The 26,920-nt window shown below is 41.6% G+C and overlaps 1 protein-coding gene across 4 annotated transcripts; it reads left to right on the forward strand.

Annotated features, from left to right (window-relative positions):
* Positions 1 to 6,714: 6,714 nt before the first annotated feature.
* LOC143134029 (uncharacterized) lies at positions 6,715 to 26,373 on the forward strand. 4 transcript variants are annotated; one of them, XM_076294087.1, is made up of 5 exons: positions 6,715 to 7,133; positions 17,298 to 17,430; positions 20,706 to 20,739; positions 21,086 to 21,302; positions 24,430 to 26,373. In XM_076294087.1, the coding sequence occupies exons 1-5, from the start codon at positions 6,855 to 6,857 to the stop codon at positions 25,876 to 25,878; spliced, it is 2,112 nt and encodes a 703-aa protein (XP_076150202.1). In that variant the 5' UTR covers positions 6,715 to 6,854; the 3' UTR covers positions 25,879 to 26,373. The 4 variants fall into 4 exon arrangements, with proteins under 4 accessions (XP_076150202.1, XP_076150204.1, XP_076150201.1 ...); XM_076294089.1 differs by having other exon boundaries at positions 20,706 to 20,735; XM_076294086.1 differs by lacking the exon at positions 6,715 to 7,133 and adding an exon at positions 7,678 to 8,365.
* Positions 26,374 to 26,920: the final 547 nt, after the last annotated feature.

Here is a 26,920-nt window from a genome sequence, read left to right on the forward strand (position 1 = left end):
AGAAGTAGTAATGGTTTATGCACAGAATGCCAAACACAGAAAGATGTGGATCATGTTTTATTTACATGTAGCTATAAGCAGACAAAGATGGCAAGAAATGGACGATAATCTTGGAGAACAAGAAATGCTGGGATTTTTGCTGCACCCAGTGTGAATTTGCAGCTTGTTAAACCTAGTACATTTGCAGGCAGACAAAATAAAGCCAACGCAAGATAAACTTACTGATACAAGCGCACATCCCTTGGGTATTGTGGTTCGAGCAGGCGAAGAGTCCGCAACTGTTGTTGGATATTTGGCTTTTGCCTCTAGCAGCCTGGCCACTTAAATCCAATGCATAGCCGATGTCAATGTTGCAAGAAAGCAAACTAAATGTCACATTTGTTTCGTTTTAAATCACGTAGGGAGACATAGGTTAGGCTACATCAGGGATTCCCAAACTGTGGTACGCGTACCCCAGGTGGTACGCGAGCTGCCACTAGGGGGTACGCGAGATGAAAAGGGCAATTGCGGAAAGGAGTTAAAAATGATTAATTAATTAATACTCGAATTAATTCATAAATAATCAGTGGCGTAGCTATAGTAGGTGCAGCAAGTGCAGTCGCACCAGGGCCCGTGACCTCCCGGGGCCCGTCGCTACCCCCGCCCTGCCTCCTTTTTTTTTTTTTAGAACTTTAGAATGTTAGAGCACGGAGAGTGAAGCGTCACTTTGACGATCTATCGGAAGATGAGCGCTTAACCGATGCAGAGAGATACTTCAAAGTGCAGGTTTTTAATGCAACTCTGGACATCATAATCAGTCAGCTCTCCCAAAGATTTGCAAGTATGCGGGAAACTTGTCATGTGTTTGAGTCTTTACCTCCTATGACCCTTCAACTCGCAGGTGATTGCACCGACATTCCCAACACAACTCCTCTCATTCAGGTCTTGCTTTAAAGCAGAGATTTCACAGAAGTCATCTATTTTTCAACTTGCCAAAATGCTGGTGGTAGATTATGACAGTGTAACATCCACATTCGGGGAAGTGTGTAGTCTACTCATGTTGTTTCTGACAATGCCTGTGACTGTGGCAACAGCTAAGCGATCTTTTTCCAAACTCATGTATTAAGACCTATACCTAAGGAGCAGCATGGGGCAGGAGAGGCTCCGTGGGTTAGCTATCCTGTCCATTGAAAATACGAGAGCCAGAGCATTAAATATTGGGAACATCGTTGACGATTTTGCACAACAAAAGGCTCGTAAGATGGCTTTCTTCTAATGGCCTAATTCACGCATATTGGGGATTGTATGCATATGAATGATTTTATTTGGTTTCTGGACGGTTAAATAAGTTAGGTTACATTAAGTTTGCAGTGCGAGTTTATAAGCAAGCAATTTACGCTTGCAGTTTCAGCAGAGGGTTGAAGAGGCGCATTGAGTGTTCCCATAATTCCATGCGAGTTGATGTTAATGCAGTAATATTAGATTACCCTGGCCTGCAGGCTGTTAATAAAAATATTTTTTAATGTTTTCACATGTAATGGATATGTAGTCGTGTGTTTCTTATTTGAAATTGTAATCTGTAACTACTAAACTACTTCGGTGCCTCAGGCCCTTTGCATAAACAATTGAAGTCACCCTTAATGTGTATTGCATGTATCAGAGCTAATTCATCCTGGGCCAAAGTTTGTCGGTATGGTGCCCGCGTATCGCTCTCGCACCTGGGCCCACCATTGGCTTGTTACGCCGCTGTAAATAATACATAATTTCGAATCAGTTTATAATGATATGGAAACGTGAAATTAAAGGTAATCATTTGTAAACTTACAAAATAAGTTACACACAATAGGCTACACGTGATTTCCTGCGGGCAGCCAGAATATCTGGCGCGTTAGTTTCGTTGAAGTATAGGCTAGGTAAAAGGCTGTGTAAACATGGAAAACTGGCTAAAAACAGGGACACTGTCCAAAAGGCCTATTTAAAGCGATCGAAGAGGAGAAGCGAGAGAAACGGAGCAGGACACAGGTAACGATGGAATGGGATGGGGGTCAGACTAATGAAGGTGGAGATGGAGCGCAGGGGGATAAAAGAAAGAACGAGACAGAAAAGAATGCGCGAAGAAAACGAAAGTATGATGATATAGGCCTAGGCTTCACGTGGATTGGGAGACAGACTGCCCAAAGCCACAGTGCGTGGTCTGCAGTGAGATGCTATCTAACCATTCTAATGTGGTTCTCCACACTGTTTTTTTGAGAGCTCATAGACCAGTTGCACATTTTGATTATGTTATCATGTAGGGCGTCTAATTAAACAAAGATGCCTGGAATGCGTCAATAGAATGAGTTACTTTTTTATGTGTTGGATGGTGGGGGTACGCGAGCCGAGTCAAGATGTAGAAGGTGGTCCGCGGGGGAAAAAGTTTGGGAACCGCTGGGCTACATGATCCAGACGTTGCGTCATGGAAACACAAAGAAAACAAACCAAAATATATCTATGCAAGAACATGGGATGATGTTGTATTCCAAACAATAAGCCAGCAGTCGTGGAAGGGCATTACTACGGTTAAATCTCACTAATCTCCTAGCTGTGCGATATGTCCCATTACAACCAATTGATTTGATCCGTGTTCTTGCCGTCCACTAGGCTATTTTGCTGTGGCGCGAACAAATCGTGACGTCACATGCAAGAGGTGAATAGAGCTGCACAGTCCCGCCCACTGCCAAAATGCGGTTAGGTGCCGGATGTAAGATTCCCATTCATTTGTCCCATTGACGTTTGGAAAAATCCGTATCTAAAGAGTTTTACAGCATGTCTTAGGCTAACCAGATACAGCATAACTCATAAGCATATAGCATATCATTTCGAGTGAAAAAACGAAGAGAAAATCCAAAAAAAGTCAAAGGTACAAGACTGTGTACCAAGGCCGTAGTCATGATGTCAACATTGGGGGGGACCAAATCTGTGGTCAGTGTTTATACCGGATCTGTGTTTGCATATTTAATACGTTTCATACACGTGTTTCAACACTGCATTTCGGTCGTTGCTCTTATCTTACCATTACCTTACGCATGCCAGTTATGTATCCGCCAGCTGCCTGCCTGCCTACGTCCAAAACTCCTTGCTGTCAGATTTGGTTCCGAGGGCACAAGTTCAGTGTATCAACAACACTCAATAACAGTTTATGTGATGTGTTAATCAATTAAATTACCAACAATTTCACAACAGCTAGTTCTGGAGTAGGCCATTCAACTAGCCCGCTTGCTTACGACGAGACTCAGGCTGCGCAGTCGGCACCCGCTTGCTTATTTGGGTTTTGGGTTGCCAGGTTTTAGCCTATGACAAAACGGTTGAAATTGAAACTAAGTGATCGTGTATCTGTAGGGTGTATTTAATACACAATCTGGCAACCTGAATGGATCAATGATTTTAAAATGAAGTTTGATGGCCATGCAAATTACGAGAGTTTCCCGGGAGAAATAAAAAAAACGGGAGGGTGCTGGGAGATGACCTTGAAATACGGGAGAAACCCTGAAACCCAGAAACCCTGTTGACAGGTATGTATTACTTACACCTTTAGATTTTTCAAACTAAGGCTTAGACTCATAGGCTTGGAGCCTAATAAGATTTTGTCTTTTAATTTAGATTTTATTATGCTGGCGGCTAATCACACAATTTTAACATAGTTTGAAAGGGACAGGATTCAGGAATAGGCTACTAAGACAGGCCCCTCTTCTGTCTGACTCACCTCATGTTACCCTTGTATGCATAGACTGGCTTCTGACAGAAATTACGTTTTGTGCCAACATGTAGAAAAACACTAGGCCTACTACAGCCTTTAATTGGTGAATGGAGGTGCAAATTCCTTTCTTTGGTTATTGTCCGCGATTCACATTAACTGTAGGCTATCACTATTGTAAACGTCGCCACATTTGATCACGTTTTGCCTGCATGGATGCGCGATTGAGTGCGCATCTAAATAATATGCAAGATGCAACAATCATTTCTAAGAGGCCTATACACGGTAATTTCTGGCATTACTAGCATATGAATGCATTATTTATGTTGAAAGACGTGAACGAAATGACACAGGCTTGCACAAATTCATCATTTAAAATAAAACGTTTCACTTTCGCTATATTGCGAGAATAGGCTACAATATGGAAAATGTTCCCTTTCAGTCTGATTGGCTCCAAACATGTATGGGATTTCCTTAGCCTGTGCTACACCTTTCCAAGAAGTTTTGTGAACATTGTACCGGTAGCTTTTGCGATATTGTTGACAGCCCTCCCAGCAAACACATAACCTAGGGTTTAGGGTTTAGGGAACGTTCCCTAAAGGTTCTTTAAAAGTTCACAATATTTACCTTTAGGGAACCTTTAGGGAACGTTCCCTAAAGGTTCATAAAGGTTCAAAATATTTACCTTTGGGGAACCTTCAGCGAACCTTCCCGGAACCTTTAGCGAACCAAAAATAGTTATGTGGGCTACCTCACCGCAGTAGGGTGCAGTAAATGGAAGCTTTTGGTAGCGCACGCCACTAACGAAAAACGGAAAATCACCAGGACAAACCACTCAGGGTTGTAGGCTACTCTGGAACCATAGGTCACTAATTTGTGCGTTATTTACGTTTGATTACATTTCAGATACGTGTTGGTTTCCTGTAGGCCTGGTATAGCGCTTTATTCTTTCTTTCTTTTTCTATGTCCGAATATTGGGGGGGACATTTTGGTCATATTTGAATATTGGGGGGGACACGTCCCCCTCAATGTCTATGGTGACTACGGCCCTGCTGTGTACATATTTTCCTTTCTGAGCGAAGGAACTACTCATCCCATAAACCACCGGGCCTTACTGAAAAATATATAAGCAGCACGAACCAGCGCGAAATCATTCATTTCCAACCTGCGACAGCAGCGAACCCTTTCCTCCAAACAGTGATTTTTATATAGTGAATGTGCAGTTAATAGCAGTTATTTCAGGAGTAATCGTGTAAATAATAGTGTTTTGATATTGAATTTTATATTTATCATCGTGTATTTTATATCGTGTGTGTGAAAGCGGTTAACGTTAACGGCAGTGCTTCGTAACGTTACCTGACTCATCCTATGCTGTCATCACTGCTCAGTCGGGCTGATGCATGGTCTGCTCTTGGACCACCATATTCAGTTTATTAATTTGCCGTGAATTATTTCACAAAATGTTCATTAAATGCACTAAGTATTCCTAGGTTAATGATTAATATGAATCATACAGTATGAAGGCTACAGTAGCCTAGCTAATGTTAACTAGCACTGCTAGCATCATTAACATTACAACCTCCCTGCTTAGCTAACTCACCACAACTTTGTAGGTTTTCTTATCCCTCATGCTGCTGACCCTTACAAAACCCACAAACTGACTCTCGGACACACAACAGTCAATAATGTGACCCGATTTAAAGTGGCTTTCACCCCTTTGGACACTCACTAAAACATAATATTCATACCTGTGTTGCAGCATGTAGGCTAATGTTAACTGCATTATGTAATGACATACAATGTCGGAAATGCTAAAGGTTAGCCTGTCGGCTAGTGCTAGCCTACCTGAAAAGTTTGAGTGTTTAAACTAACATTTACAGTGGTCTATTTGATAGTGTATTGGCCCTGACTAAGTTCGTGTGATGTATAAACCCCAATCCTTCTTGATACAAGTACCAATATTCGTCAAGAAAGTTTTTAATCACATTAAGATTTTCGCCATAGGCAGTAAAAAACTCCATCTTTGTCAATATTTTTCCGCTGAGAAAGTTTCAAACTGACCATAACGGCCTTTCCACCAATCAGAGGCATCACTGTGGGATTGTTCAGGATTGTGGGTAATGAAGTACTTATCCAAGAGATCGCGAATAAAAGGAATTAATTCAAAACAAGGTTAGTGGCCCACGAACTCTTGGTGTCTATAGGAGCATATACTTAGTACAACCAGAGCACGTCTACGGAGAGCCTTGCCACTCCGTATTAAGTCCCATTGTACCGAATTTTGGATGCAGTTCCACCAGAGTTCCACTGGGGGCGATCGCCATGAGTGCAGAATGAATGGGAGTCAATGGAGCTAGACGGCTAAATTTGTCTCTCACCTGATTGTCGTTTACAAATCTCAGATTTGATTTTAGTTTGTATAACTTCAACATGGATTATAGGTCAAAAGTTGAATGAACGAGTACTTATGTCCTTTTGATTTCTTACAGGTTGGGTCGTTGTTGCACATAACACGCTAGCATTGTGCTAATGAATGACGTCATTGACACATTTGAAAGGCTTTTTAGAACAATTAAGTGACTTTAAAAAATATAATACTCAACCAAGTGTATTTTCTTTGCCTCCCCTTTCGAATACAATACTCAAATTACTTGAAAAAAAAATTATATCCTGAGAAAAGTGGATTTTGAGGGGTACAGCTCCATTCTGCACTCGTGGACGAGCGCCCTCATGTGGATCCACAGAAGGAACTGCAACCAGTTCAGAAACCGGAAGTTTTCCGAGAGTGGCAGTTCTCCCCTTATTAGACATTCTCTGGTACAACCGTAGCTGGTTTTAAGTCTACCACGTGCAGTTAAGTTTTTATGGCTTACACCGCAATTGTCAATGGAAAAATTGCATTGACTTTTTACATCTGGCATCGGCTGTGGGCGGGACTGTGCAGCTCTATAGCGGTCGATGCGGCGTCTATGTATATTATGTCTATGGTCATCAGTGCCGGTGCCCGGAAGTTGCAACCATGTAACGCCAGAGCCCGTCTACCATATTTTCAAAAATGTCGGCGGCCAAATGTCATGCTAAATCCTGACCCCCTGCTTCAGATGGTATTACGAAGGATAAGAGAAAAGGAAGAGAAGACAGAATGGTTCGCGCTTGTGCTGTTCCAGGTTGCGGCAAGGAGATGAGAACCTATGTTCCGGAAAGTTTTCACAGGCTACCTCTACACGAGTCAACTTGGAAGCAGTGGCTTGTTGTTTTGGAAGTCGATGTAGAGACCCCTATCCATATACTAAAACAGAGGGATTACCGGGTATGTAGTGCACATTTTGATCCAGACGACTTCATTATTAGAGGCTCTAACCCTCGACAACGAATGCGTCTGAAGAAAAGTGCCATCCCGAAAGCGACACAACTTTCTGAGGTATGGATTTATTTGGTTATTAGACTAACTTGTGTGAACCATATTACCATTTATCAATCGCGTGCAGCACTGAACAGTGTGTTTGCTAACAATTCACGTTGTTTTATATTCCGAAAAGAGAAATGAGGCAGATTATGCTACATTTATTATTCAGCCCACTATCAGAAACGGGAAAATGTTGCTGGAGACTGGAGAGGGACGGAGGGGTGGTGTTTGTTCTGATATTTTTCATAAATACAATATAGAACTTGTCATGTAAGCTAACCTGGCCGACCGTGCTTGGGGGGCTAAGGTATTTGGGGGATGGGTTTGTTATGCTGCATTCAGTTGCATTGGTAGGCGTAATGGTCTATATAAGCGGGGGGGGGGGGGGGGGGGGGGGGAAATTCCTCAGTTTGAAGTGTTAGAACTTTCCAGGTAGTTCGAGTAGGTAGGTAGCTAAGAGTAGCAAATGAATGTCAATGAACAGAGTGGGGCCACTTTGGATTGATTGCAAAACTGCTGTGTGCATCATGCAAATTCAATATCAAGTGTTTTCCCTATCTAAGTGTTTCCCTATATGTGTGTCTATCTATTTAACCAACAGCAGAAAATAACAGAACATCCAAACGATTTCAGTATGCTAGCCTACCATTGTTGCAGAAATCACATATAAAAAGGTATCCCTTCCATTTCTGTTAATTTTTCGCATATTCCAACACAAGGAAGCAGCATGAGAAACTTGCAGGAAACTGGTCAAAATCGTCAAAATCCCAAACGGCCCTATCACGTCTTTAAACTGACGTCATGAGGGCGGGTTTCAGCCATGGTTTCAGCTCGTGCAGACCGTGGAAAGGCAACTGCAAGATCTGGAGAGGGCATTTCATTCAATACAAAGAAGCAGAAGATCGCTGACTTAATTGAAAGCGTTTGAAGGCTTTTGCAACAGGCAGCTTATAATGGGGCGATTTTGTGCAGTTCCAAATTGCGGGAAAATTCGTGGCAAAACAAGTTGCCACAGACTTCCTTTCAACGATCCAGAAAGGCTAAAGTTGTGGCTGGAATTTCTGGGGTTGGATGTGAGCACACCTGTTGAGGATCTGCAAAAAGCTGATCACCGTGTCTGCGGTCTGCATTTTACTAATGAGGACTTCGCTGAAGGTCGAAAGAAATCGCCAAAAAAGCTCTTTCGCCTGAGAAATACAGCGGTTCCCACATTAAGTCCTGGGACGACAGAGTTGGAAGAACTTGGAGTAAGCTTGCCATTTTGTAACGTATCGGGTCGCCCCGTGTTTCCGTCCTCTTACGTGTATGTATTACTTACTATTCATTTCTATACTAACCAAGACAGCGGATTCCTAAATAAACGCAAGCACCCACACCGTAAGTTTATCTAAATTAGCTATGTACCAAAAATTTCATTTTACCGTGACTCGAAGAGCTATAAACAGTCTTAAGGAGCGTGTACAAATCTGCTTGGAGCTACAGCAGAATTTTGAGGTAGCGACGAGAATTCTCAGTCTAACCAAAGATCCTTGATTACTAGCGCCGCTTTAACCCTCTCTGGTCTAACTTTTCATGTGCAGGTGGAAGTAGACGACCCACCAGGCCGTATTTAATCAGAAACGATCTGAAAACAGAGCTTTAAGTGTAAAATACCGAACTTGTCCTTTAAGTCTAGATTTAAAACAGGCTACAGTTGGGGCCTTTTTGATGTCACCCGAAAGTTGGTTCCATAGCTGAGCCGCATAGCAGCTAAATGCTGCTTCACCATGTTTAGTTCTAACAGTAGGTTTTACCAAAGTCCTTTTAGGCAAGTCCCTCACTCGGCGACCATATTGCAACGCTTTTTGGGCACTCATCGGGCATCCATTTCGGCAGAAATACGCGTGCGCAAGGCTTCACGACACCAGAGGCGTCACTAGACCTTATTCACTGGGGCACGTGCCTTAGTAAAAGTCTCCAGTGCCCCAGTGAAATTCTAGCGCTCCTCTCGCTGGAAACGGCATTCATGAGCGTTATTCATGAGGCTATTTAAGCTACAAAGAACTATTGCCAGAATGACTATAGGACCCTTGCCTGGGAGGGAAGTTTATCTCAATTTTGACAAAAAAAGTCAGGAAAGCCTATTAAATTCATGCAGTGAGTATAGGCCTACTTATGCCTATGTGTTTGGATGTTGCTGGATAGTGGCTGCTACAACAATTGAGGGAGAGAGTGCTGGAGGAGGAGGAGGAGGAGGCGGAGGAGGAGGAGAAGAAGGTCGAAGAGAAGGAGAAGAGAGGGGAGAAAGAGCACAGGCAGGGCACCTGTAGGCTAGCCATTTATTTCATATTGCGCGCACATTTTTTTTTTGTATTGGGAGTTGGGGGCCTGTGCCCCAGCAAAGCTCTAGGTCTAGAATCGCCCCTGCACGACACCAATCTTGCTCCATCTGCAAGATCACAACACATGATTGGTACGATGTCTTCACAACACAGCACATGATTGGCGTTACAAACTAAGCCCATGCATTTCTATGGAGGATTTTTTGAGTGCTGTGTCTCCTCATTAGAAAGTCTCTGGTTTTACTAACAGGTTTTTCACCTGGGAGATGAGAGGCGGAGAAGGTGTGTACTGCTGAAGCATGTCTGATAGTTATTTAGGTCCTGCTCCCTTTACTGATTTATAAACAAGCTATAGTGCTTTAAAGTCAATTCTGTGACTTCCTGGGAGCCAGTGCTGGGACTTAAGAATTGGAGTAATGTGGTCAGTTCTTTTAGTTTTTGTTAGAATCCTAGCTGCTGCATTTTGTATCACCTGAAGCTGTAATAGTCTTTTTAGGAAGGCCTCTGAACAGTCCATTACTGGAGATAAATGCATTAATGAGTTTTTTTCTGTCATGTTTTGGCATCAGCCCTCTAAGTTTGGCAATATTTTTGAGGTGGTAAAAAGCTGATTTAGTTATCGCTTTCATGTGGCTGTTGAAATTTAGGTCACTGTCAATTAATACATCAATAATCATAATACATTATCCTTGCCTTCAACCCTTTTGTGTCAAGGAGAGTGGCAACCCTTTCCTCCTTTTTACCAAATATGATTACTTCAGTTTTTTCTTTGTTCAGCTGAAAAAAAATTTGAGACATCCAGGTGTTGATTTGTTCTATACACTGGTACCGGGTACCGTTATGTACACTCACAACAAGGAAAGGACGAGCAGTAAGTTTCCATCATTTACTGATTAAAGATTTGGAGCGGTCCAAACAGTGGCTGTGGGTTATCAATCTCCCAAAGTTTGGAAAGGACACAGAAATGGAAAAACCTAAAAACCCAGAGGTGAACAGCCAGAGCCATCTGGAACTGAACGCTTTCTCCCAGACGTACGAGTGTTACTTTACTGTAACAAGAAGCAAACAACCACACCTACTCACTCACTCTCACATACACACACACACACACACACACACACACACACACACACACACACACACACACACACACACACACACACACTCTCTCACATTATCCCTCTCTCAAAAATGTGAGCGTAAATAAAGTAGGCTTATTGTAGATCTTCAAATGTTTCCACTGGTATTCCTTTGCAACCTCATTGAGAGAAGCAAGGCAATCATACCTCCTATTTCAAAGAATGTAAATGTTCCATTCCAACAGGAGGCTCAGTGTTTCCCATACGACTAATCTGTGGCGGGGAGTCACGAAATGAAAACCGTCCGCCACACATTACTGTTCTATGTTGTACTGTTTAAATTAAATATAAGATAAAAATCCTTTCAATGAGCTGCGCTTTTTACGCACGCAGCCTTTCCTTGCCCCGCCCCGCTCTCTCTCGTAACGAGCCCGCTGCCCCTCCTCTGCATGTGCATTTAACAAAACATTCACGGTTGTTGAAGGATTGTTGTTGCCACATAGAAGCATTGGATAGAAGACTATTATCTATTAAAGGAATTATCCTTGTAACACGCTCTGGAAATTCACAATTTCGTCGCCGTTTAAAAAAAAAAAAAAAACATAGTCCAGTCCATACAACTTCATTTCAATTTCGAAAGAAATACTGGACTATGTTTTTTTTTTTTGGAAAAAAACGGCGACGAAATTGTGAATTTCCAGAGCGTGTTACAACACACTCAGCAATAAGACTCCTACGGACTTTCCCCTGAAGGTGGCGGCAAAGATGGCAACATTTCCGGAAAGGTACTGGCTTGATGAAATTCATTCTGGACTCTCTATTCGGCCACATAAAGACCTCGGGATACTTCGGTTTGGCTTTAGGGACCCTCTACTCACTACCACGTAAGTGCAATGTTGTTTGGAACTGTAGAAGAGGTATAAAAATAGCGTTTTGTAGCGGCGAAATAATATGCCCTTCTCACTTCCACGCTAACGAGCTTTGACTAAAAACGGTAACATCGAACTTTCTCAAAACACATCCAAATGACATGATTTGGATGTCAACTCAACGTATGTACTCCCAATCATCCGTAAATTGATCTAAAGTGCATTTTACTCCGGATAATTCCTTTAACTGTTACAACTGTTACACGAACGTCTTAAAGTGACAGGCACTCAATTAGACCTATACACTACCAAGTAGGGATGGGCATTCGATTAAATTTTCTTAGCCGATCGTCGGGAGAATTAACGATCGACTATCGATTAATCATTAATATTTCTAGGCCTATATTAAAATTCATTATTTATTTAACTTTTTATCAATTTAAAAATGGAATGAAAATACAGTGTGTTTTTCCTTGATGAGATCTTTATCACAAGAACAATAACTTGTGGCAGTTAAACTGGACGTTAGGTTAGGCTAAACTTGAAGATATTAACCCAGTACACTACGGGTGACCCGTATTCGGGAAAATACAGTGCCCCCCACCTCCCCCCAACAACCCCCATGCATTTTTTTGCACCTTATCATGAACTACCATAGTCATGCTATATACCATTTTAAAGCTGAGAAACTCAAGAATCGATATATGTAAAGCTTTCCATGAATTAACATATATTTCGTGTGTAAAATATAAGTTTATCCCGATATATAACATATCAGAATACCCCCCTCCACCACCCCCCAAAGTTGCTGCGTTCATACTTTGTCACTTGTCTGTATGGCCGTACCAATAAGTTAGCCCAGCATGCTTGGTCTTGAAATTTTCGTAAGAATCCATAGATGTAAAATATCTACATTGTTTTATTGCCAATATATTGAGTAGTTGTACACGCCAGTACAAACAAAACAGATACATACGAAAAGAAGCGAAGTAAAATCTTAGTTTTCGCGGAAATCCAGATATTTCGGTTCTACTTCCATTATTGTCGCTGGATTCACGGTACTCCGCGTGTTCACGAGGCTCTTCTGATTCCATCGATACCCATTACATGTCTGTAGGACCAATGAGAGTCGAGATAGATGCCATCAAAGCCAATGAGTCACGTAAGCGATGAATCTGACAACCAGTCTTTGAATGGCCATAGCGCTGTGTCTGAGTGAGCCAATGAGATGGGACCTAGATGTCCGTGTAGCCAATGAGGAGAGCTTTCTTTAGACATGTGACACATCGTCACATTCTACTTCCCTGTCGGCTAAACTCAAGGCGCATAGCCCATGCGTAACCAGATTCCGAAGCAGTGGTTTGGAAGTTTGTTACTAAACAAGCAAGAGACATGTTTTTGAAGGTTTTTGTTCGTAAAACATGCCAAAGAGACAAAAAAAGACGAAACATGTCGAAGAACCCGAGGACATTGAAGATCTGGAGGACATCGATGAAGGAGAAGAAAGCAATTTCTCGGAATGCGACTCCGAGGAGGAGCAGAACTTTTTAGCTGGGAAGGACCCTGATTTTGAGCTGTGAGTAGACTACTTATATCCATATACAGTTACAGATACAGTTTAGTTTGTTTTTGTAATGTTTAGTGCATCGTTTTTCATTTAGCTTTGTTTCATAGTGTGAACAGTGTTCTGGTACCTGGGGGGGAGGGGAGTTAGGGGAGAGAATGCAGTGTGTGTTTGTGTGTGTTTGTGTGTGTGTGTGTGTGTGTGTGTGTAAAAGAGAGAGCAGGGGGAGGTGTGACCTGAGTACACACATTTATATCATTTGTATAAGTTGTTGGGAAGGGTTTTCATATACTTTAGTGGGTCTGAGCCTAACTTCCACCTGTACAATTGTTTCAGTGACAGTGATGAAGACTGGGCCCCGCCAAGCAAAAAAACAAGAGCTGAGGATCCTGTGTCTGAGGAAGAGGAGCCGGTGGCCGAGACTATTTCAGTTGTTCATAACACGTTCCATTTTGTTGACCGTGGTTGCCAACATAAATACATTTCTATTGCATTGAATGTGAATCATTTGATGTTTCGTTTGCCAGGGTATTGTTATTTTTTACCTTTGTTTCATTTTATAATACAAATGTTCACTGCATTACCTTGTTTGTCCTTTTTTCATGGAAATCTCAAAGGCGTAGGAGCAAAAGTAAGAGTTTCAGGTCAGATAATGCTTCTCTGGACTCATGGCACAGCCACTGCAAAGCACTCATGGTACAAGCAACATGACACAGAGAGTGTAACCTTTCATTTGACACCAAGATCATGGTTCTACATAAAGGGGTTCTTGTATAGGAAGAGTTTTAGTTTTGGGTAACCAAAGGTCCTTTTGGAGTCTCCAAATGGACACTTAGCAAAACGCATGTGTATGCCCACACAAATATGGGTCCCACACAGTCATACTTCATCCTATAAGGATCTACTTTGACATACAGATTCACAAGACCTGGTAGTGGGCCTCAGTGGTGTTTTCAAGAGAAAATAAGTGACCAAGAGGGCAGAATGTGGTCATTTCTAGAGATGTACATAACCGCCTATAAAAAAAACTATCATTCTACCCTTTGCCACTCTCTGATAGTTCATCACACAGTCAATCTATTGGTACCAAAAAATTCTACAAGGCCTTAGCTTTCCAAAGAGGTCAGGCACTTGATTGTAAGTCAAAGTATGTGGCAACAGGGCCATTTTAAGTAGGCGGTGTGCAATTTCGAGGAAAAACTCAAAATAGGGGTGTAAATGCTATGGGTTAAGCGCTGCGCTGCTCTAAAGCAGCGGAATGCGAGCCGGTGTTCAGATTAGAGAGACCCTTGTTTGTTCCAAAATAATAAATTATAAAAAAAAATCATGTTAAACAATAACTTAACCAAAAACATAATAATGCTTAGATCTGACAGGTTTTGTCAAAATGTAACTCAAAACTATCCAAAGCACGGAGTCGAGAAAGAGGGTAAGATTAGCCTATAACAATTAATTGGGCTATTTAACAAAGCTATTTAACAATGCGTTTCGTTTGGAGCGCATACCGCTATCAAAAGCAGAAGATTTTCCGTTTGGTTTGGGATTTAATTTACTTTTGGACAGTTTGATTATATTGCTCAATGTTGGGACTGATGAGCACTGAAATCTGGGAGGTATTTGATAGCTCACTATTACATTTCATGTAGTTGAACGAGTCAATATTTTCACCCGCCGTTTTTTTCCGAGACAAGACAGCCACTTTAATTCATTCAAAACGTGTGCTGTGCTGTAATGAAAACCTTATTGCGTAGCCAAGTAGCCTAAATTGAGTTTGAATTGCATGATTTACTTTATTAAATTCGTAGGCTAAAATGCCTCCAGTCGCGGCAACAATTGTGTTTAAATGTAGTAGTAGCTTAGGCCTACTGCTTCAGCCTGCAAGCTCAGAAGGGGACGGCAAGCGACTGAGCTTGAGAGCGACGTGTTGGAGACCCATGGTGTAGGACAACGACTTTTCAATATAAAATATTAAGAGCTTTTATTTCATTGAGTTAAATAAAAACAATGTCTTCTATTGCTCGTGCACTGATAGTGGTAGGCAATAATTACATCAGTGTTTGCATTGAACTAACGTTATCATTTTTTAAACGATAAAATAGTCCCACGCCACACTTCACCGTGAACTCTTCATAAATCAAAGCGGAAACTCGCAGGTAATTGAGTAGCCTATAGCGTCAAATATTGTCCCCAGGTGGTATAATGTTTAATTGCTTCCACACAGTGATTCATTTAATTGCTTCAAAACACACTATGTAACGCAACCTGCATTAGTTTAAACGACAACAAATTAACGTGATTGATGAAATTCTTAATGATCAACTATCGATCGTCGATTAATTATGCCCATCCCTACTACCAAGGCAATCTTAAAGCACCCCCTCCCACCGCTGTCCAAGTCAACTACCGCCACAAATCGAATCCAATCCTTTGGGAAACACTGAGGCTCCTATTAGTTGGGGATACCAGCTCACTGAAACTCATTGTGCCGTTTGTTCTGGTAATAAATTGCATTAAAAATGTATTGCCTTCATAGCCTGGTAATGCCACTCACCACTGTGCTTCGTTTCGTGAAGAGAATCTGGCTTCTCATGATTAACACTTTAGGAAATGTCTCCAACTCTAGCAAAGTAATGGGCATAGAGCAGGGCTATTCAATTACAAATTCATTTGGGCCACATTTTAAAACCACAGACTTGAGCCGGGCCACACATTTTCAGCGACCAGAAAGCAGGAGGTAATTATTCAAACCAAGACAAAATCGTGTAATGCCTAGCAAGCAATGTTTATTATTTGATTGACCTTTCAACTTGGCAACAATGAATAATGTTACTTCAACAATAAAATAGTTATAACCAACCAATTGAGGTAGCCTAGTAGCAATACTTTTTTTTAAATAACAAACCGAAGAAAAAAATTACCCTGGTACATATCAAAGTGCATAAAAACAGAGCCTACAAGAGGCCTAACATTTGCTTCCCCTTTGAAACTATTTTCAAAGGGGAAGCAAATTAACCAACTTTGGTTACTCCAGACACATATCAGGTGCATTAAAAAACAAAAGATTAAACAGAACCTGAGATGCTGCTTTTGTTTTTGAAATTATAAGCATAGCCTATTTAACATATATTTTTGGTTAGGCTACATCTGACCTAGGCACATCTTGTGTAGATAATCAAGAAAGTGCAATTAAGCAATGGCATTTGTTTGCCTCATGAAATGAACACTGAACACTCATATCTGACCCTGACACATCACAAAGTGCATTTAACTAGCCTTAATAATAATGCAAAATAATAATACTCAAAGCAAGTAAAAGATATCTGTTGTGCATGAATGATTAAAAATCTGATAAAGAACGGTGTTTTGCTTTTCTGTCTGGACCATTGGCGGGGCCACTCTGAGGCTGCGTCTGGGCCGCATGTGGCCCGCGGGCCGCTAATTGAATAGGCTTGGCATAGACTATCACTCCCTCAGGAAATACACAAGGCCTTGGATCTCAGTTACTGATGGTTTATTTGTTTTCTTTTTTCACCATCAAACTCTTTAAATAACAGTAAAAGAACAAAATAAACATTCACTCATAGCACGCATACAAATATCATCTGAATCACATACATACGACATAAAAGCGCAAACATACCTCGCTGGCTGCACACAACCATGAGGGAATGAGGAAAAAGCCTTAAAATGTCCTTGTAACTTCAAAATACCTTAAACTTCGCGGGTATGTCAGAGTGACCGCAAGTCTCACAGGTTACCTTTCGGTTGGCTCTCCAGGTGAGCTGTGCCACACATACAGATGTCTGTGTGCAACACAACGTCACTAATTAACAATAACATGAGACAAATCAAAAAGAAAATAAACCAAAATAGCATGCACAATAACAACATTACAAATAATAACACAACTAAACAAATATCATAAATGACAAACAAACTTTGGCAGTTACATAGACATTGCGTGAACTTTGGTTTGGCTAGACCAATGATTTCAATCACATTCATTAGGGATTTCTAACATCTAACTTCACTTAACCTTTATAAACTTATAATAAGCCACATTGGTAGTCAGGAAACAGCATATGTAGGCTGACCTTTGCTGTATATAAATTTACATATTCAAATATAATTTCATTATGTTTGCAGAAGTTGCTACTACCATTTACCATGGCCCATCAGCCCTGGTGTCGGAGGGAAACGTTAGTGTATTGTCGTGTGCCAGACTATTATCTCTCTGAAAGGAGATTCTAGGTGGGCATGGCCAGGCTAATGCCTTTGTGTTTGTGTTAAATATATGTACTGATGTATGTATACATTTCATTTATGTTGTGTCGTTTCTCAATTAGGGTGAGGTGAGTGATGTCCGACAGAACCTACCAGAAGGACAGAATGCTTCCCCTCAGGAAACCTCCACTGCTGAAGAGCCTACGACAGATTTACGACATGTTCTCCCTTCAGGGCCCACGCTACAACGATGTGGTAAGACACCAACTTGTATTGACTGAGCAATGTGTTACAGCTGAAAAATCTTCCTTAGTTATGACGCACAGTTTGGCCTCTGTCTTCTCAAACTACTCCCTTGGCGAGGTTATGGACTTCCTTTCACCCCCTGCAAAAAACACCGGAAAACCCAGGGAGAAATCAAGAGGTGGGGCAGGGCTGGAATTTGATGGCGGCCATGGCCATCGTTGCCCCTTGCGTTGACCATGATTGATTTTTAAAAATCGGATGTTCACAGGCCACTGTAGTTTTGGTGCTTTGCATGACTTCTTTACCCTTTTTTCCATATTCTGCTTAATGTCCGACTGATGCAGCAATTTTCATTTGTAGACAATGGCCTGTCTAAATAATGTTAGCATTCACAACATGAATTAATTCAGTCTTTGACGCGGTGGATAAAGTGACAGTGCACGGCAAGAAAAATCCAACATTCAGCAGCCAGAAGACAAGGCAAGAAATTTAGATATTATGCAGCTTTGGAAAGCAATAGCCTAATGTCAGCTGTCATGTATCCATTCCCTTATGTTGTTGGAGTGAAGTAATATTTTCCTTGATAATGTGTTAACGTTAACATTAATTTATCGGATTCTCTCACATTAATGCAAGGAGGAATTCTATAAACACTACCCTGGCCCATAGCATTAATGTTATGACGGGATACATGTGATATAGTGTTAGGCAAGGCTTTGCGAGCTATCATCACATGAAAGAGCCTTTTTCTCAGCTTTTAAACTATGTCAGCCACCCATTCATCTCAGTGGAATATCTCAGGAACTCTTCACTCAACACATGACAAACCATATGTCAGAATAAACAGCTGACCTTACCAAACACAAAGTTGTAAATCATTCCCCTGTACAATTGGCTGTTCCAGAGTAATCCGGTTTTGCAGCACATTTCTACATGTCTCCAACTTTGGGCTTTAAGTTTACAATGTGCTTAAATTGTTTAATACCGGTACATGATTTCATAACAGGCCAAATACAAAATGTTACATACAGCCTAGACTTCTGTAAATATTACAATCAGATGATTTGCAGTTCTGTGTAGGCTAATATTTCATGTTTCTGTTATGTTTCATTCAGTGATACAGGTCTACTATAGCCTGACGTAATCATACTCAATTCTAGTCAGAATGAGTCTGATACTGCTCCATTGGGACGTAATTATGGGGCGTGTTTTAACCGATACAGGTGGGGAATGCCTATGCACTCAATCGGATAGACCTAACCAACCAGAGCAATGAAATAGCTTACCGTGAGGTGTAGGAAGAAAACACACGAACCATCCTTCTTCTCCACAAATGCCTTAAAATTGTTTGGTCTTTTGTAAAAGTTAGTGCCATCAGTAACTACCTAGCCTACAACACTCATTAGCGAAATCTAAGAGATATGTAGTAGGGTAGGCTATTAGGAAAAAAACTGATAGCCTTTGTTAACGAGGGAACATGTCGCAATGCAACAGTGCTGTTTTCCCTTGATGAAAGTTTTTCCACATCTCAACTTTGGCCAAAGTTTTCAGAAATAATCGTTTTCAGTGATAAAACCTCATTAAATAAATGCATTTTCCATATGGGGTCTTAAAGGCCATGTATCCTTCAAGACGCAGCGTTTTTGTTTCAAACATAAGCCTAATCTAAGCGTGCTCAGATGACGTGATAGACCAGGCGCTGTTGCTCACCTGTCCCATCATCGTAAAGCCCGATGTGATTGGTCCGTCTGATCTAGGGCAAGCATACTTGTTCCACAATGTAGCAATGCCAGACCGAACTTCCCGACCTCAAATGTTGTGGCCGGGACTACGTTCGGAATGGCACCCAGGCTAGGTCTACTGCTGTGAATAGGCTAAATTCAACTTTGATCATTTTTATGTAGGCCTACTGTAGGCTATTGTTAACTTTGGCCTCGGTTCCCTGAGTGTGGCCTTCATGCCCCCCGCCAAATATGCCTAACCGAAGGCCAAGTCGCCTTTACCCTAAAATTATGAAATTCCAGGCCTAAGGTGGGGTGTAGAAATGTTCCCTAATATGTGCCTGCCAACATAAATAGTCCATAGCCTACATAACTACGTAGCCTTATGACAGAGCAGAAGGTAGTGGTGAAAAAAATATTGGTGAAAGTGTGGTGAGCTGCTTAAAATGTGACTTGATTTGTGTGCTATGGCAGTCGTTCTTAAACTGGGGATCACCAAAGATACGGGAGGGGTTGCGAAATGATTTGCAGTCTAAATTAAAGAACATTTTCTAAAGGTTTCTAGACCAACATGCTTAAAAGGAACTCCCAACTATTTAGACATGTTTGCCTAAATATGCTAAAATTGCTCTCCCCTACAAAAAAATATAGTTCGAAACACATAAAATAATTTTGTTATTTAAATAAATCCTCACAGTTTAATACACCATTTGAACTACAGAGTATTGTAGCGTGCACAATGAACTCTAGGTCGATGCCGTGTATTGGTTGCAGTCAGGTTAAAAGGCATAGGCAGTGCTAGTCATTGGGCAAAGTCAGGCAATTGCCTAGGGCCTCGGCCACTAGGGGGCCTCGTCGGATTTTGTATTTTGTGTTTTTTTAAAAATTATTGTTATTTTGATCCCGTACATACACAAACACATGCATACATACCAGGGATGGAATTTAGCACCTGGGTAAATTGCGCTTATTTGAAGTTGCCTACAAAATCTACCAGTGAGCCCCCCCACAGCATATGAAGCAGTGCTTTACTTTCTGACGCTACAATTAAGACACTGCTCTCGTGCCACTACTACGACTCCAAATTGTCCTTTGCCCAGGGCCTCTCTCCCTCTGCGCTAACGTGCACCGATTAAAAAAAGGGAGCCTTTTGCTCTTAAAGGAGCCACAGCACTTTTTTGACAAGGCACTATGCTATTCGGTTGGTACATTTTCATACGTTTACAGCTGCTGACAAAGTAGAGCTCTTTACAACAGACACTGGTCCTCGGTTGGCATTGGCAATCGGTTTTGACGCACTCTTGCTTCCTCACCTCTCTGATAGTCTTCATTTTCATGTAAATCTCGAGTACTGTCTTCCGCTTTATCCTTCTGATTTACGGTGCACTATGAGAGCTTGATGGTACATGTTAAACCCATGTAGAATATAGAAGATATGATGTTTGAGTATTATTGCTGAAAGCAATATGTTTATAAAATCCTACCATTGAATAAAGATTAGACGTGCATATATAAATGGTCTACTTGGCATTTGTATTAAAGTTATATTATTATACCCTACAGATACCCAGAGAGAGTCCACCACTGTACAAGGCAGGTAAATGCATTTCTTATTATAAGCTTTACTTGCATTGACATAATGCTACATTAAAATAAATTATTGATTTCAATTTTAGAAAATCCACCACAGGGATAAGCTAATGAGACCACAGTGTTTGTGTGGAAATAAATTCTGGATTTAAAATGATTGTAATATATTATTATGATTGTAAAATATATTACTCTACAGCAGATTAATTTACTATGTTATGTGTACAATTCAAGATGCCTGTGACATCCATGTATTTGAAATGGAAAATATTTGATAGTGTGCAGGGCAAGATTTTGTTCGAACTTTTATTTACCTACTCACTGCTTCACTTGTCTTTGTTGTGTTGTTGAAGGAACGGCCTAATGGAGGATGTCGTTGTGAAGATTGTTTGCCTGCTAGAGCTGTTCCAGAAGTGCTTAGGGTGCTACAGTGATGCCTGCAGTATCACTACAGAACGCAAGGGACTTGCCTTCAACGTGGTGCAGCAGTGCTGGAGCTGTGGCAAGACCAGGAACTGGGCGAGCCATCCTCCAGACCACCAGCCACCTGACCCAACAGTCTCTCAAGAAGTAAGGGCCTGGCTAGTGTTCATTTCGTTAGATGAGACAAGACCAAATATGTTTGTCAACGACCTTTTCTTCCACGACTAAGACGAAATGTTGCTAAAGATAGGTCTTTGATAACAAAACTGCCATGAGTGAGACCAGTGGCCAAATTCACACGCTGTCCACGTCACAGTATGAGTCATACAGATGTCATAGACGCATCGCATGAAAGAGCAGAACCTAAGCTTTCCAACGATATTAGTGGATAAACGGTGTGATAAATGGTTCATAAGACAATTAGCCTAACGTTGAACTTTAATGAAATGTTATATTCTGCACATGGCTCTGCACACCCATTACTCTCAGTGAAATATCTCACAAACTCTTTACACCAGTGTTTTTCAACCACTGTGCCGGGGCACACTAGTGTGCCGTGAGAGATCATCAGGTGTGCCGCAGAAAATTACCCAAATGTCACTCACTGGTCCAGAAAAGCAACTGTGGCATCAAACAATTTATAACCACATGCTCTCATTGATTGTATTGTTGCACTATTTGTGGTATGCAGGCATTGTACAACAGGGGCCCCATACCCAGTATTCACAGAATAATCACATATCCAGTTCAACAATTAAATTAGATATAGTCACCTACAAATGAAAGAGGGCGCTTGTTTTAGTGAGCAGGTCAAGCCATAATGAGGCCATATCTGTGTATTATTTGAAATTTTAGGCTATGGTATGTTTATTTTTTCTTCACACAGGATGTTAGTGTGCTGTGGGACATTTTAAGTGTCAAAAGTGTGCCGTGGCACAACAAAGGTTGAAAAACACTGCTTTACTCAACACATGACAAACCATATTTCAAAATGATCAGCAGACCTTAAAGGAGAATTCCGGTGTGATTTTGACCTAAAGTGTTTTGAAACATGATACCGAGTGTGAACGTATGTCTCATAGCCCATCTCGGCTTGTCCCCTGCACTCCGAAATCTGGCGCTAGTTAGCCGATGCTACCAACAAGGCGGTCAATGGTGGTGCCTCGGCATCGGCATAGCCATGCAAATAAATCACTGTTTTACACCATTTACGAGGCTCGATGTATCTCCACACTTCATTGGTAGACTTCCAAGGGCCCTGACATTTAAAACGAGACATTGAGAACTTTGAAAAAGCACTGGTAGTTTACTTACAAGACGATTTATACAGACAGTATCTTCTCGAAGTTTAGCGTTTGCAGCAGGTCAAAATAACACCGGAATTCTCCTTTAATGAATAGGAGGATATAATGCATACCTCTGTACAATAAGCCGTTCCTGAATAATCATCACTTGGGAATGGGTCTCCAAAATCAGCAACATGACACTTTTAGCTAAGTTGCAATTATTCAACAAGGGTGTTTTGTCAGGTAATTATGACATTTAACCAGTATTTGAGATTGATCAAATTTAACTAAGATGCCTTGTTCTTTCTTAACTAAAACTAGACTAAAATTATGAGACTTTTAATTAACTAAAACTTGACTAACATGTTGATATGTGAATGACTAAATATGACTTAAAACTAACAAGGACATTTAGCACAAGATTAAATAAAATAAAAAACAGGTGACAAAATTAACACTACACCTGGCTCATGTTTTTGTATGTTTGGCTATGATGCAGCTTTGTTGAGGAATAAATCAAGGGCATAGGTGAATGTTCCAAAAGTATACCACCTATGGGAGGGTCTATGGCTAATAAGTTACCATACCATACTTTATAGTTAGCGTAGCATTCTGTGGAGCTTCAGTCATTTTGATGGAGGAACACAACACTGTATGACTGGCTCCATTACCTCTTAAAGCTGCAGTTGGCAGTCTGACAGATTGAGGGGACTTAGCCAAAATGTTGAATGTTTACAACTCTCATGCCCCACTACCATTGAGCACCCTCTCATGGAGTTTGTGCTTGTCAGTGTGCACCAGACTGCACCAGACTGTGATTGACAGTCAGATCTCACACAGCCCTGCTCTGATTGGACCAGAAGAACCGGGAGCTGTGGATTATTCCAAAACAAATAACAGACTCTTGGTGGAGGTAGAAGAAGGTTTTTTTTGTTTTTTTTTAAACGGCTGATTTATGCTGTTCTGTCAGAGCATAGTGTCGGTTTCAGTGAATATGATCAAAAAAGTCTTGCCAACTGCAGCTTTAAGCGGATTTAATAGCAATCTAATTTAAATAGTACAACATAAAACATTTAATTGTGTGGCGGCCCGCCAGAGATTAGTCAACGTATGGGAAACACTGACCTGCAACTTTCAGTCGTGCAGGAGATAAGTAAGGGATATTGGACAACACGGTCGAGGTTGCAATACGGCCCGATGCACAGCTGAGGGCCATTTAAACCTCGTAAGTGCATTAATTTCTGTTAACAGACCACCGTGGAGTCCATTATCCCGCTTATTCCACTGTTGCTACTTCCATTGTGTTCATTTCCAGTTGTAATTTTAAATGTTTTAATCGCTAGAACTGTCTTGTTTGTAGAACTACTTTTTCCCGACACATTTCAACTAATTTCTCAACTTGCTGCCCGTTACTAGTTCTAAATGGATGGTTGCTACGGCCAAGGCCAGTCGTTAGTTCTATCTGTCCCGTTGTCAAGCAGGCATATCCCAGGATTCTGATTAACTTTAGCTTTGAAACATCGCTATTTTACTTAGCCTGCTGCCATCGATCTAGCTAAAAGCCACCTTCGTCATATGCTACAAAGTTGCTATGTTCTGAACGTCTGTATTTTACAGCTCCGATGCAACGTGATGGTTCATTTAAACTTCACAACGAGTTTGGCGAATTAATATACAAGTGTGATACGGCCAAAAAAATGGATCTATTGGATCTACTTCATAGGTGTGCAAATAACATACATTTATTGGTCGTTCTAAATTACTTAGGACAATGGGAAATTCAACCAAGCAGTGGGATAAGTTACCGTATTGTCTGAATAAGGGACTGATCATGGGACAGACCCTTCACCTCTCATTGGTCATGGTAAATCAGTTTCACTCTGGTATATCCATGATAGCATAGCCGTTTACTATGGTAATGGTGCATCCGCATTTTATTCTGAATCAAATTACTAATTAAAATTAACTGTAAACACTGTTTCATATAGACACCTCAAGAGTCAGAGCCCTTACCCGAAGACGTGGAGGAGGAGGAGGATGAAGAGGACGAGGAGGAAGATGAGAAGGAGAAACGGAAGTCAAAGAGGAAAAGGAAGGACAGTGATGAAGAGTGGGATCCGAGTTCTGAAGAGTTCATGGAGACGAGCAGCGAGGATTCTGAAGGTGTTGATGAAGGGGAGGAGCATATTCTCCAGGTTGCGTGGTGCTGTGACTGTGGAGAGGAGGCCAGTGCCCGCTGCTTCAAGCAGAAACACCTGCAGCGCTACTGCTGCGTTAAGTGTGGCTACAAGGTCGGTGACCAGGAGCTGGACTGCACAGACGACCAACAAACCCAATGCACCATCAGCCCAGAGGCCCCTACTGCTGCAGACCAAGAGAGCTCTTGTGATGTTAGCCAAGCAGCTGAACGCGCATGCAGCCCAGACGCCAACCGCAGTAACAAACAAACTGCTTCCAGTGATCGTCTTGAAGATTCAAATAGCATTAGCAATCAAGGGGTCATAAACTGTGATGAGCTGCATAAAACCAGAAATGGCAACCAAGGGTTAAACAGCAGCAGCAGCAGCCACAGAGTCTGTAGCGATACAAAACAGGGTTCTGTGAGCAGCAGCGACCACGGAGGCTCCAGAAATGAAAGCCCAGAAGACACCAGCAGTAGAAATCAGGGCGGTAACACTGCGTCTCAAGTCGAGTCGTCTAACAGCTGCCACCAGGAAACTAGTGCAGCAAATGAGGAGAGACAGCACCCTCCAAAATATGCCGTCTACTTCAGTGATCTGTACAGCCTGCAGACCCATGTGGAATACTCTCATGGTCATAAACGTGAGCTCTGTCCAGACTGTGGAAAGTTCATCGACAGGCACGACGGCCGGACTTCGCACGTCTGTGATCACAAAGTGAAGCTGTTCTCGTGTCTGACTTGTGGCAAGCGCTGCGTCAATGAGGTAGGCCTCCGTAAACACAGTCGTGTGCACACTGAAGACTATGTGCTTCCCTGTCAATGCTGCTACAAGAAGTTCAGGTTCCAGAAAGACAAGCGGGAGCACGAGGAGACCCACAAGGGGGAGAGCCTGAAGTACCGCTGCTCCGAGTGCCCCAAACGGTTTGCAAATTGCTCCAGTCGAAACGCTCACAGGAAGACCCACTGGAAACATGGCAGGTTCTTCTGCAAAGTGTGTGACAAGGGCTTCCCCGATCCCCATCACCTCAAGAGACATGAGTTGGTCCATACGGGAGTGAAACCCTACAGCTGTAAGCTATGCAACTGTTCCTTCAACCAACCAGGCCACCTCAAGTCCCACATGCGCCTCCACACAGGGGAGAGACCCTTCAAATGCCAGGACTGTGGGCAGTGCTTCAACCACAACGTCAGCCTCAAGAACCACATCCAGCGCAAACATGGACCAGCAGCTGAGGGGGGGGAGGGAGGAGATTGAGGACAAATAGACCATAGAAACTGGGTCTGATGACCAAAAAGAATAGGTGCTACAGGATTCAAAAGGTAAAAATAAAATGGTCAGAATTTGGTCATTATGTCTTCATGATTGCCCTTTATGTTCTTTGTCATTTCAGTAAGGTTGTAATATGTTTTTTTCCCCCATCTTGGTTGGTTTGGATAACTAGGTGATAATAGAACATTTGTGAGTTCTAAAACAGCACTATATGATTTGATAAAATAAGGGGATTTTGATTTTTGTATTGTATTGTATTTGTCTCTGTTGGAAAACTAGTTCTGAGCTCCGTCCTGCAGTTCTTCAAAACATACATAAAGACGGCAACATCTCACCAATACATCTATGCACTCCCACAGTTAAACATCATCGATGGCCACACATATACACACATACACTCATATCACTCTGTGATAATGTTGACCCATTGCAAAATCCCAGATGGCTAATAAAAACATTGTTACTGTTTCATTGAAATAACTATGATATTAGATCGGATTTTTCTGTATGATTTGACCAATTGGGAGCATATTGAGAATAAAAAAAACAGAGCCCCCAGGATTGATCATTGGGGTACACCGAGTATTGGTGTTGGTCCAAAGGTGCAGTTTCCAATGGCAACCAGAGTATCTTCTAGAATCTAGATTTAAGTCTTAGTCTTAGTCTAAATCTAGATTAGGATTTAGTGCCTTGAAGTGCCCCTGAAGAAACTGGTGACCACGTCATACCATAGAGCAGGGCTTTTATACCAGTGGTCCGTGGCTCGGAGGCATTCTTGGTGGTCACTGGCCAGTGGCCACTGGTCAATGTTGAAGTCACTATATTTTATTCAGCATTGGTCTTCAGTTTCTTGGTCATAATGGTGGTTCCTGGGTCACAATCAGTTGAAAATTCCTGCCATAGATTTATTGGCACTAGACTATACAACAGACAACAGAGACAACTAGACAACAGAGTTATAAAAAAAGAAAATTAATAACATTATCATTGAATCTGATAAATCGATTACTTGCCTAAAACTGGCAAA

Source organism: Alosa pseudoharengus, unplaced genomic scaffold (genome assembly GCF_046254945.1).
Source record: "Alosa pseudoharengus isolate Yale_2024_CS ecotype anadromous, Long Island Sound unplaced genomic scaffold, YU_APseudo_1.1 YU_APseudo_1.1_scf_2, whole genome shotgun sequence".
NCBI classification, from domain to species: domain Eukaryota; kingdom Metazoa; phylum Chordata; class Actinopteri; order Clupeiformes; family Clupeidae; genus Alosa; species Alosa pseudoharengus.

Bases quoted from the DNA above. Each gene is read 5' to 3' on its own strand.
- LOC143134029 (XM_076294086.1), top strand. From the start codon at position 8,072: ATGGGGCGATTTTGTGCAGTTCCAAATTGCGGGAAAATTCGTGGCAAA. The intron at 8,366-17,297 runs GTAAGCTTGCCA...TTTCTCAATTAG, and splicing joins CAGAGTTGGAAGAACTTGGA to GGTGAGGTGAGTGATGTCCG. The intron at 20,740-21,085 runs GTAAATGCATTT...GTGTTGTTGAAG, and splicing joins TCCACCACTGTACAAGGCAG to GAACGGCCTAATGGAGGATG.